This window comes from Homalodisca vitripennis, chromosome 7 (assembly GCF_021130785.1).
Source record: "Homalodisca vitripennis isolate AUS2020 chromosome 7, UT_GWSS_2.1, whole genome shotgun sequence".
Lineage (NCBI taxonomy): Eukaryota > Metazoa > Arthropoda > Insecta > Hemiptera > Cicadellidae > Homalodisca > Homalodisca vitripennis.
In genome coordinates, this window is record NC_060213.1 from 42256854 (window position 1) to 42270540 (window position 13687).

The window sequence follows — 13687 nt, forward strand, 5'->3', positions numbered from 1 at the left end:
TTTACTTTGAAATACGATTATTTCGATTTCTGCCTTTATTGCTCACAATTTTCTGATTTAACCCAGATATGCCTGAATTATTTTTTTTTAATTTTTTTTAATTCTACAGTTTTTTATACTATAAATGTATTCTTTCAACACATTTTTAACAATAATTGTAAAAAATTTCATCGTCGTTTAGTAAATAATGGGTGGCCTATATATAGGACAGTAGGAAAATATGAGTGAAATGCTAAAATATTCCAAAAATGCTTTTTATTTTTTAGAAGGGTTACATTTACATTGGATATATATGTTTTATGTACTTAATTCAACTGTGTTTTTAACAAAGATATATAAAACAAGCTTAAATAAAATTTTTAGTAAGTGCATTTGTAGTTTATGGCTTTGTGTGGTAATCAATAAAACATTTAGTATGAAGACCAACATCACACTTTTGGCAATCTGGTAGTGCACTTGGCATGGCAATGCCCACATCTCGTTTGCTTTTCCTGAGGAACAACAAGGTGGTCCAATCTGTCAAACCTGGAGTCCACTTTTGATTGTTTCGATGGCCGTCCAGCCTTTGACGCGCACCCTTTACCAAATGTTTCTAGCAGGTTACAGGCAAGTCTGCGTCTGAAAGACAAGTGGTCAAGGTTCCCTCCCGCATGGCGGTGAAGTTGCCAGGCATTTTTGTTCTGCACTGTCAATGCAGTCACAGATCAGAGGGAAATACCACTTCTTACCTCTGATTTGGATTCGGTACAGGCTCATATTTTGATCGCACCGGTCCACTCCGCCCATTTTTTTGTTGTTGTACTGGTGTATGAGGTTTGGTTGAGGGATGAAAAGCATGTTTCTTGGCTTTAAGTGAAAAGCGTTTTACCTGATGTATGGGTTGTACACCAACAGCATTTGAAAAACAACAGTGACAATACTGTTGTCATTCCATCTTGCAATAATTAAATTTTCATCACATACTTTTTTCGTATTCAAAAGTTCCCCTTTCTTTCTTTTTCAAATCTTTACTATCAGTCAGTGGGCACTTTGCTATTCTGTTCTCTCTCACCGTACCAATAGCTCTTATATTCTTTTGGGACAGTTTCTCAAACAAAGGTAGACCAGAAAAAAAATTATCAAAATACAAGAAGTACGGGGAAATCACCATTCTTCTTCAGAACATCACAGTACTGCAAAACAACACTGGCACCAAGGCCCAAGTGTTCTTACTGAGGGTCAAGGTGTGGCTGCTCCCTTGGTAGGGGGTCTTTCCAAACTACATAGCCATTGGGGTGTAGCACCAACCCAAATTTTGTAACCATAGCGAATAGGTTTGTTTCTGATGAATTGTTTCAAACCATGCCTCCCAAAATATGGGGACCATAGACTCATCAACTGAGTGGTGTTCCTCATGTGGTGCGTAATCAAAAAATGTTTTGTTCAATGCATCAAACAATGGACGTACTTTTGCATACTTGTCATCAGCATTGAGGTTGTCATTATCACAAACATGCAAATTTGACATAATAAACTCAATCTGTCTCTAGAAATTGCATTTACAACTAATTCATTGCGAGTGTCCAAAGCTGTTTCCCAAAACATTCGTCTTCGAGGTAATGGAACATAACCACTCAACAACAATACTCCTATGAAACATTTTCATTTCATCGACAGTTACATCACCTAAACGGTTATGTAATGCCGCATAAACGATTTGTTTTCTCAACTAATAAATCTACAATATCATCATCGAAAATACAGAAAAAACTGTTCCATTGGTGTTAATTTTTGTTGTACTTCCTGTCTATTACTCCAAATAGTATCATCTAGTTTTAGGTCCTCTTTGACCCATTTGTACTGCTTTTTAGTGAAATGGCTTACTAACCTTTTTTGCTGGTTCTCTTCAGTGAAATTCTGAATTCGTCTTACTTTTTTATTTGGTGGCTGTGCTATGTCCATCTTCGCTGAACTAGAGGGTAAGGTTGGTTGTGATAAAGAAGGATCCTCTTCATCTTTGTTGTCACTCAGTTCAAATTCTTGGGAAACTTCAGCCGGGGCCAATAGTTGGTTTCCTGGAAGATGATGGATTGAAGTCATGTCCTCATCCCCAGAATCCTCATCAGTGACATCATCATTTGCATTGATTGGTGGCTGAATATATACGCCAATTTCTTCATCAGGTGGCACTTGGATCTCTTCATCTTCTAGCATCGTCAAAATTTCATGAAGGTTCAAGTTCCTAAAAAATTCAAAGTACGATAAATAATAAGGTTTTTCAGAATTTTTTATAAAATAACTGTAAAAAAAATTGTATTGATGCTTAAAACAAAAAGTTTAACCCAATTACTAAGTCACGACTTGAAATACAAGGGTCGAAACTCATTTGAGAGTGGGAAGCATTATTGTTGTACATATGCCTACATGGACTACATGTAGGACGGGCCAATTCCAAACATAACCTATAAACGGTCTGAATTTAGAACGGTCACATTTCAAGATAAATGTAATAACTAGTTAGTCCCAGTTATTAGGAAATGTACTTAATATAGGTTTAAAAACTACGAAATAATAGTATTGTACTTACTTTTCGCACATGGCGCAGAGCTCATGAAGTTGATTGGAAATCCTAAATTTTGTAAACTAGTCTAAAGAAACAAACTAGTTGAAGCATTCACTTGATTGTTGCTCAGATGCATTCAGTAGCTCTTACTGAAGACAGCAACCACCCTGCCACCTGTTGGAAAAAGCTCTGAAACTACTTCAGAAGTAAGCTTTATGGAGAACACTACAAGTGTCCTAAATATAGGTCACTAGGCATATCTGGGTTTTTTAAACGCCCTTCAAAAGATGCTCTTTGTCCTATGAATGTAAGACCTAATTTCTTAAAATAAATACTGACAAGTCTCGCCAGTTTTTGCTTAAAGAACCTTTCATTAATATTATTTTTACGCACGTTTTCTCTCAAAACAGTTTTCCATGGACAAAGGTATCATATGGTGTACTCGGAATTGATATTCTTTTATTTTTATCAATGATCCTGATCCAATAATACTAATTAATTGAGTTATTTTTGAGGTACTCTTGTTACTAACCTGAGCAGACTAAAACGTAACCGAAGAAACTTAGAATACGAATATCATATTTTCCCTCTATTACTGACTGATATTAGTGTTTACATTTTCCGCTAAGCACGCATAGTTATTATGCTTTTAGTACAAGAGTACTTCTAGTTGTTCCAAAGTAATTGTTTAAAATGCAAAAAGCATTCTTATTAGCTGCTTTTTTATTCCACACAAACAATATAACAGGTTGGTTATAACATACTTCTAACAAAACTGTCCCAATCCATTTATCACTAAGAATTATACAAATTGAAATATAATTACTATTAGATATACATTTGTATTTTATAGAGACGTGTTAATAGATAAAAAGGAGAGGTTTACATAATCTTCTTGTTATAGTCAAGAGAATTTTGGATAGTCAATATTGTCTCAATGATATAAAAAATGTTTGAAAAGTTAGAAACCATCCTCTTATTCAGGGGTATGAATTTATAAACAAAGTTAGTTTAGTATCAATCAAATAACTTTATTAATGCTTAAATTAGTACACTGTCTAAAGATTCTAAAACTTGAAACGTACGTCACTAATTTTGTATCATACAATTACAAAAGATTTCTGGTTGAACCTTAAAGCAATTCAATTGATTTTAAATATTTATTGAAGGAAAATTTACATACATATTATTCAGAAGATGTAATGAAACCACTGGACAAAATAGGATGAACTAAGTTTTATAATTTACTATATTCCTTTCACCATCAAAGCGAAGTATATGGTTATAAACAATACGTTTACTAAGTTTCTCATAAATTTAGGCACTGAAAGGAAACACCTATCAATGTTTGCTTTTAATTTTACATTTTCATTTGTCAGAATTGTTTGTATGATATCTACTAATCTCAATACTTTGTCTGAAGAAACATATTTTTCCATTGAGTGTGTATAACTTTTTCCTTTGAGTTTGATTATGTTAGAGCTTCTTCTTCTTTTCTAATCTCAAAAGTACAGTAACAGATCATGTCATAAAACGATTTTTTTCTTTAATTTAATAAATTATATGGTCGAGTAGAAAGGATTTTATTGCAACAAATTTATGTATAGACTTTAAGGCATATATAGAGCAGGCGATGATGACGTAAAGCGGTTCGTCGCTGTCATCAGAGTGAATAACTACATCTGAGAATAAATAATAAAAAACCTGAGTATTCTTTTTTATTCGGTTAGGTATATGAATTACTTTAGCGCAAAGTAGATTTGAGTCTTATATAAATATAAATAACAAAGCTATCCCAATCCATCAAGAACTTAATAAATGTTGCCAAGCAAAAAAATATATTAAGATTTAAACACGACACATTTAATCTTTACGTACAAAATATGCATGTAGTTATTGCTTATGTATCATCTGAATGTTCATTTAATGAGCTAAAATATCATCTTTTTTAGGGTAAAACTAAAATATGGAAGTACTAATTTTTTAATATAAAATCTTAAACATCGTTAAATACTTTAAGTTATCAAGTATAAGCTTCTATGTATTCTTCTATGTAAAATTTTAAAGATAAAGTTTTTTACAGTTATTCGTGCTTGTCTCAAAAGTAGTAATTCACAATTTTATAGATAAGTATTATCTGTATATGTTTTAATGGATATTTGGTATAAACTACACTAATATAACAACTAATTTTAACCTTGTCATTCATCCTTACACACAAATACTGGTTGGTAGGTAATAACAAAGATTGATAGTGCTGTTTAACATTCTACTAAAGATTACGAATAAAACGGGAAATTTTTGTCGTAATATGGCATAATTTTGTTGTACGAGTTGATAAAACAGATATTTAAAGCGAGTTTTGGTTAAGTCAAAAAGACCTGAAGCCTTAAGAGACCAAAGGTACTCAAAACAGCATTCACAAACAAGGGAGGCTTCTCTAAGATAAGATATTACTATCATTAGTGATATAAGTATTTATGATAAATCATAATTGGTGTTAATCAATTAAACTTTCTAATTAAATACAAGCTGGGTGTTTAAAAGAATTAGTATGGTTCCAAGTGTAGTTATAGTCGGATGTTCTAAATATCAACTTTATGATATAAATAACACGTATATTTGGCGCACAGTTAGGGTCAGTGTCTAAACGTGCTATAACTCTCGTGAGTATAATCTTATGATCAGTGTGTAAATTAACCTTTGTTTTGTTGCTAGTGGGGGAAAGGTCTAGTTTTTAACCTTTAGAGTTAAGACATTAAGAATTCATTTTGTTAAAAAATGTACCTTTCGATATTTTATAAATATTTATAACTTATGTTGGCTAAGAAAAATTTTCTAAAACTCATACGTGTGTGAGAATTTACTGACAATGTGAAAATTTGATATAATTTAATATGTAAATAAAGAGAGCTCTAAAAGTTGAACAAGAACATAAAAATGGGATTGGCATTCGGATACAGCGTTGCTCAACGTCAGATCTGCACAGACTATTACTGCCTTACCTGCTACCCTGAAATTGGTTGAATACCCCAGAGTCTGTGAATTTACTGTATGTAGTGAAGTTCATCTTAACGCAGATTTCAGTTTCATTAAACAACAGATTTTTCTGTTTAACAATTTGTTTAACACCCTATCTATTTAAGGGAGTTATAATTTATGCTATATAAAGGTAAAATGCCTTTATAAGTAAGGTGTCCTAGGTTACATAGACATTCCCCTCTGGAACTATTAATTAAGTAAATAATGCGGGTAGGGAAATTAGTGATCGCCCAAAAGAAGCAATCTCACTTTTTAGATTCTTACTAATTATTTAAGTCTTTTCCATGTAGAGTCAAAAATATAAACAATATCTGAGCACATTTTATACTACAGGCACTTTCATATCACACTTTTAAGACATAATCGAATTGTAATTGGAATTTTAAGAAGTTGACCTTGGAATTATAGACAGAATGTCTATTCCAAAGAATCCTATATACGCGAGAACATCGGTTGTGATTAAAAAAATATAAAAAACTAAGCTCACGCATGCATTACATCCATCTCTGTTCGTAGATTCAATGATAGATACAAATACGTGTATTTAAGTATTTATTTTATATAAAAATACAAGTTATTACTATTAATTATTAATAGTTCAGATTATTAAATAAAAAGGCAAGAATGAAGTAATATAAACAATTCTTGTTAAACCATAGTTTAACAATATTCTTCGTAAAAAAGAATAGTTTTTTTGACAAGAAGCCTAATAAAGACATAAATTAAGTAAATGTCTCAGTAATCATGTCACAGTTATTTCGTATCCATTGCTGTTAGGCTTATCAAGCTGAATAAACTAAACAAAACGTAGGTAAGTTACAAGACAAACTTTAGAGAAGCTATAGATTATACAGAGATACGCAGCTTGAGGCGTTCTTGAGTTATGTTTAAACTTTGTCTTGTAACAATCTTGGATATAAATTAGTCCTTATATGATCTGATGCACAATTACTGATCATAAGTCTCTTATATCTTAAAAAATATGACATAAATTACAAAAAAATCCTTTATCATATTAAACTATTTACAAACATACATCGCATTATTATTTAATTAATATAAATTTAAGTAGATTACATTATATTTTACCATGTTTAATTTTAAATTTAAATAGTATAGTTAGTTTACAGTCTCGAAAATATTTAAATAAAGAATCTTGAAAAGTATCCAAATTTCGATCATTATAATGTGTTGTTGTTTTGATTTATATCTGCAACAGTATTTAGATATTATAAAAGCCAATGACGTACTGAAGGGACTTCACATAATTAATAGATGTGAAGGTTCTAATTACAAAATTCGATTTATCTCTGCTTGTACTAATGTCTATTTTTATTAAGCTATTAAACCTATATAGTTTAAGACCTCAAATAGTCTATAAACGCTATTGAACATTATCAAATTTGTTCCTTAGGTCATTTAATGTAAGTGTAATAGAAAGTGAATATGGTTATATTAGCCTTATAGGTATGATGTATGGATAGAGAAAACAAGTACAAACTAATGGGATCTGTAACCTACCTACACCAAGTTGTAATAGCTTATCAACATATGTGATAATGTTATATTGGTTGAGTTCATATATAGTCGAGCATTTCAGATTTATATTTTGAAAATGAGACATAAGACTGAAAACTTTTTCACGACAAACTAAAATATCTACAGGCAATAATTTCTACATAGCACGCTTAAAAAAAGAATTTCTACAGTAAAAATCATAGTTTTTATCGGGTTTTACCACTCGGATTTAAGATTAACATGTAATAAATGGAGTAGGTATTTCATGTATGGTATTAAAAGATTTAAATTAACTCAATTTCTTATCTGCCAGTGAAGTAAAACATAAATCTTTAATTTATTCTTAAAACTAGGGGTTTTATTTGAGATCTCAGCTAAGAAACAGAGAGATATAATGCAGGTTATTTACACAAAAAGTTAAAATAGAATATTTAGTGTATTTGCATTTATCTACGATACCCGCTGGATATATAGGATCCCTTTTTCCACCATATTATTAGTATATATCGACGATTTATTCAATACAGGGTTTTGACGAGGCTATTAACACGGTTTTAGCCTGCAGTTGTAAATAATTAGTTCGGGGGAATTTTGCGATACATTAATTTATTGAACATAATAGGTTGGTGATAAAGAGTGTTTATAATTTATTAAATATCCCACTATGAATTTCAGTTAGGTAATCGTTTACCGCAGACGCTCCAAGTTCATAATGAAAGCAGATTTCTGTCTTTGTTTCTGAATGTATAACTTGATCACTTTGAAATTAGTCAAGTTAGAGGGTTGAAGTTTAGTGTGAGTCTTCACCTCAACTATATTGAAATTGGTAATTGTATACATCAGTCCATTAATAGTCGCTCTTATCGTAGCGTTGATATCATCTGTGTTCTAAATGCTAAACCTCCCAAGATGGTCCGAATTATGGCGTTAAATTATATATTTTGTAGTAATATAATGCTTTGATGCACCAGTGTGAAAAGAGTAAATAAGTTTCTTATTAGGTAATAGTAAGTGGATAAAGTTTCATAAAATCGCTACGCAATACGCAGTTAGCTTTAAAAGTTACTGCCTAAAATTGTGTAAAAATGTGTTACTCCTAAAAGATTTACAATTCTGTAATAATAATTTGGTATTAATTATAACATTACATTACTCCTCCTACACATGATAATATATTAGGGAATTAATATGATGGTCTATGTCATTAAAAGACATTTTATTATCAGAATAGAAACCAGAATATTGTATATGGTAAAAGCCAAATAAGTCTCTTATTATCTAATTTGAAAACTTAATTTTAGTTCAATGTTTGCACCACAGGATAACCGTGTTAATTATTGTGAATATTCATATCAGTAGGATTATGCAGATTGTAATTAGTATAGAATATTTAAATGTAAATTAACAGTGACTCATTATTGAATAAAAGGATCAACAAACAAGAGACCGTAGTTAATTGCATTGGCCTTGAGTGTAAGAAATAATTTTTCAGTACATTAATAGATCGATAATAAATTAAATAGTTCATGGACTTAAAAAAATTATGATAATGAAATCTAATCACTATTAGTTTACTTATAAGGTTATATATTCGTAAAGTGCTCAGAACCAAATTAATAAGCAAAAACATAAAGAGTGCAGGCAAATAAAATTATATAATTTCAATGCGGATATATGTTTTATGGTTATTTTCACCACTTTATTAAAGATTTGTTACGTTATCTCAAATATTTGTATACCATGTATCGTAAAAATTTTCATTAGCTCCAATGGATTTTTGGAACGTAGGTCGTAAAAAGGTTAGGTCTAATAAATTTCAAGTTTATTTTGATGACCAATTTAACTTGATGTTGTACTATAACTTAGGTTACGTAGTATTTCTATAATGTTAACAAATAATTTTCACACATCATTATTCCAAATTAACAAAACTTAGTTTTTAGGCACTATATGACTTATTTTTGTAATTTTTTTCCGCCGGAACCTAAAAATCACGGGAAAAGGGCACACACACACACACACACACATATATTGTTATGATAGTCTATTACGACTTACAGCATCATCTAATCGAATTCTGTTTTTCACGTCTGTTTCTAGGATGCTGGATGCGAAAAAATACAAGCCTTAGTTCAATTTATATCAGTTAAAATATACAAGCGTGGAAACAGCTGTATACATTTACTCTTAACTACCTCATTTTTTAAGTTTATAACTTAAAACAACATATAATTCAATGTGAAAACTACTGAGGATACATGGCAAATAATAAAACCTAGTCTTAATATACTACAGAAACCATTACACCGTCAGTTAGACATCTCTGATCGCTTAAGATAACTGTATTGTGCGATATCTGTAAGATACTGAACAAATACCCAGGAACATGTCTCAGGTAAAAGCATGGATTCTATTAAATTCTTTTCATTGCATAACACTTTTAGTCTTTTTCTTTACATTCTTTAAGTTATGGATTCGTTGACTATAACGAGAAACAAATTGGCTTGAGGAGAAGTTTTAAAGAAATAATTAAATGAAATGAAAAATATCAACAATGAATACAACTTGTGTAGAACTCGTTGCGGCATTCTCTAGTTTCTAAGTGTATTAGTGCGGCTGAAGCGATGAGATAAGAGTGTTACCTTAACGACATTGCTGTATCATTTTGTTTGGTACGTAACACAGATTACCAAGACTGGAGCCTTATAAATAATATAGAAATCTGGAATCAAAACCACAACCGCTTATTGTTTTGTTACCTATCTATTATTTTCTATGAATTAGTAAAGTTCTTTACATCTTTTGACAAAATAAGAGGTGTTTGTTTATCTTTATATAAATTATTTAAAAAGAAAACTTTCTTAATTATATACATACGGAAATATGGTTTTCAAATGCTTTTAGTTAGTATGACGTATAAACTTTATTTCTAGGACATCACAATATTAAATCTGATAAATATTAACACTATTTGTGGAAAGATCACCTTATGTGTGTGCTGGTATAATATTACCAATGCACTTATCCTCATATTGTACAACTCTAATGAAAAAAATTACGTATACATATTTGTGCTGCTGAAAAAAAGTTATACCAAAATTTAACTTTCTTGTATATCCAGGCCAGCTTTGGATGCCTCAGTACGTTTGAATCAAATTAATGCAATAACTTTCATGACACCAATGTTTATTTAACTATTACGTAAAATTTGTCTGGTCTTCCTCTTACAATACCACTTTCATTCTATAGAATACAAACATATTTAGTTTTGCTATATAGTTGATTAATCATCCTAATAGAACAACGTAATGGCTAAATTTACTCTAGTTAAAATTAACTTTTACTTGGTCGCGTACAATCAGGTTCCGTAACTTTTTATTCATATTACGTTCCGATTTAACATTCACAATTTGTTTCAAAGTTGAAAGTAGAGGCACTTGCCTAAACAGTGTTGGAAGAAAATTATAAATACCGGAATGGTTAGTATGACCTATTCTGTATATTTATTCGTTCCAGAAAAATTGAACACACATTTGATCATATCAAAATATTATGTCGTAATATGTTTAATTTTTTTAAGATATATATATTATTAAATAAAAATGTAAAAATACGTCGGAAATTTCACGTTAATCATTTAAAAGAGGATTAAAAAACGGATGTTGATTCTAAAACCTCAAATCCGTACCTAATTGCATTCGTTAGATGTCCTGCGAAAATATAGGGAAAAGAGATTGACGATAATAAAATGCTCAACCAATTCAAGGATTAGACATAATCCATCATGGAACACATTCTGGTCTACGCAGAAATGAAGCTTCATGGAAAGCTTAAAGTCTAAAAAACCATACATTTACACTTTTGTTTATAAAATGGGGTTTCAAAGCAGTGGTAAAATAGTAAAGCACATGTTAAAATCAACTTAGTATCTAGTTTTTCTGTAATCTAGGAATAAAAATTCCGCATGATAAAATAACCTATGTTTGTAATGAGTGTTTTTTTAAATTGATCAATGCTACCAATAAAAATCCCAAAAAATATTTTCAAGCGCTCGGCTGAACCTAATGGAGTAACATGTATTATAATGCAATCAAATTCTAAATTTATAAGTTTTTTATAGATATTGTGTGGAAAGACATACAAACATAAATTAATTTTTATAACCAACCCTCCCACCAGTGATACATTTTGCTAAGGTACTCTCTATTCGAGCACTGTCTCTATAGACAGCTGGCTCTCTGGGCAAAGCAGGGTATTTTATCTTCTTTTATTTCAATATTATGATTTCTCAAAATAATTGATTGTACTTTCCTTAAAAGCGTAAAATTACGTTTGTATGTACTATATAATTATTTTTTTATTTAGTTGTTTTATAGCATAGACAATTATAAAAATTTCAGTGAGCTTTGAGGTTCTGAATATTTTAGTTTCTGATTTATAAACTGCAAAATATTTTTAAAGCAATAAAGTAATAGAAAATATTTTCTGACAAGATGGAAACGAGTAAATTTTAAAATTTGATTTAGAAATTAAACGTCCAATGTATTTCTTTAGTTATTATATTCTTCCATTACTTCAAGTGCTATCCCACTTTACACCAATGTCAACACTATTTAAATGTATTCCCTTTATGATATTTATGAGAGTTGAATTCTCTTTAACTCTAACCTTACTACGCTTGAGGATCGCTATATATTTACCTTAGGTGAAAAATTTACTTTATATGTTCTATTATGAAGATATGCTTGATTCGTAAGTTATGTATTTAAAAATATCTCTTAAAGTAACAAAAAAATGTATGTTGTTTTCCCTATAAAATAGTATATATTATAAATTAGATAATTTAGTTGTTATGATTGTTTAGAGATGGCAAAAACTACCTTATTAATACATGTACTTGCAAGTAAGTAGAGCATGTGGATTTCTATTAATACTATGGAGTAATCTTTATTTTAAGATGACATGCAGCCATCACATTAGATATGTTAATAAAAATTTTTGCAAACTATGTATTTGATTTTAGGCAAATTAGTAAATTAAGTTTTGATAAGTCTTTGTTAATGAGAGATTATAAATATTTTTAATGTAAAACAAAATGTGTTGACAAGAATAAGAATTGAAGCAGTAAAATTAAACAAAAGTCTCCGTAACCACAAGCTGATTTAGTTAAACTGGAGATTAAAATAAAGCTATGCAATGGTTTAATACGAAAACATAAACGATTTACAATAAGTGTTAGGTTTATCAGGCCAAATAAACTAAGCCAATCGTAGAAAAGTTACAACATAAACTTGACAGAAGCCATAGATTATACAGAGATATGCAGCTTGAGGCGTTCTTGAGTTATGTTTGAACTTTGCCTTGTAACAATGTTGGATATAAATTAGTCCTTATTAGTGTCTGATGCGAAATTACTGATTAAAAGTGACCTAATTCGTTACGGTGTTTAATGAATAACCATTATATTTTATATTATGAAAAAGCATGGATTTAATTCTCATTTAATCTATAGACAATAAAATAAATATAAATTTAAATAAAATTATATTTTTATTGTCTCTGGAATATTCAGAAAAATCTGAATTCGTATTTAAATTAAGATAGTATTTAATTTGTAGGATTGGATTCAATAAATAAAAAATATTTACAGCAACTTTGTTAAAATATTAAAATCGCATGATTAACGGAAGTGACTTTATGTCTCCTTGCATTGTTATATATGTTTGTCAAAATATTAGACCCATATGGTTGAACTTGGTGCAAAAACTTTATTAGTTTATAAAAACTATTGAAAATTGTACAATTTGGTCCATTGGCAGTTAAAACCTTCGTCTACTAGAAGGGGACTATGGTTACATTCGTTTATATTTAATTATTTTGGCAACTACAAAACAAGTAAAATCTAATGAAACACATACTATACTGAGAAAGTACATATAACATGTTCTATTAAATTATCAACATATGTGATAGTGTTATGTTTTTATTTCATACAAAATCGTTAATTTATAATTATATTTTGAAAACGAGACGGTACTGCACACTTTTAAACGAAAACTGTATGATATACACATAGCATGCTTATTGAAAAATAATAATTGGAGTAAAAAAATAGTTTTTATTGCATTTTGACCCGGATTAACGATTTAAAATGCTATGGATTGAGAAGTTATGCCATGTATGGTAGTAACAAGTTTCCATTAACTCAATGTTCTGGCTGCCTGTCAAATGAAAAATTACTTAAATACTATGTTTAACTCGCTGCACAATTTTTAAACTTAGAACTTAACTCAAACTTAGAAAACATACTTAATGTTCGTTAATGCTTAACATCAATAATGCAATGATAGTATTAAGAATGTTTGCATATATTTAAGATACATTTTAGATTTAGGGGGGATACTTTTTTCGTCATACATTTTGTAAAATGTGAATGATTTGCTCATTCCATGGTTGTGAAGAGGAAAATAAACTCGGATTATTCTGTCGTCGAATGTGATTTGGGACTGGAAGTGTCAAAATAAGTTATTTCTTTGTTTTAATGAGTTGGCAATAAATCGTTTCATAATTTTATAAAAATTCCAA

General features: G+C 29.9%; 1 protein-coding gene across 1 annotated transcript; it reads right to left on the reverse strand.

Moving 5' to 3' along the window:
• Positions 1–428: 428 nt before the first annotated feature.
• Positions 429–2607, reverse strand: LOC124366693 (piggyBac transposable element-derived protein 3-like). The gene is made up of 3 exons (XM_046823292.1): positions 2567–2607; positions 1868–2221; positions 429–618 (listed from the first exon to the last, which is right to left on the reverse strand). Exons 1-3 carry the CDS (start codon positions 2575–2577, stop codon positions 429–431), a joined length of 555 nt encoding a protein of 184 aa, XP_046679248.1. The 5' UTR covers positions 2578–2607.
• Positions 2608–13687: the final 11080 nt, after the last annotated feature.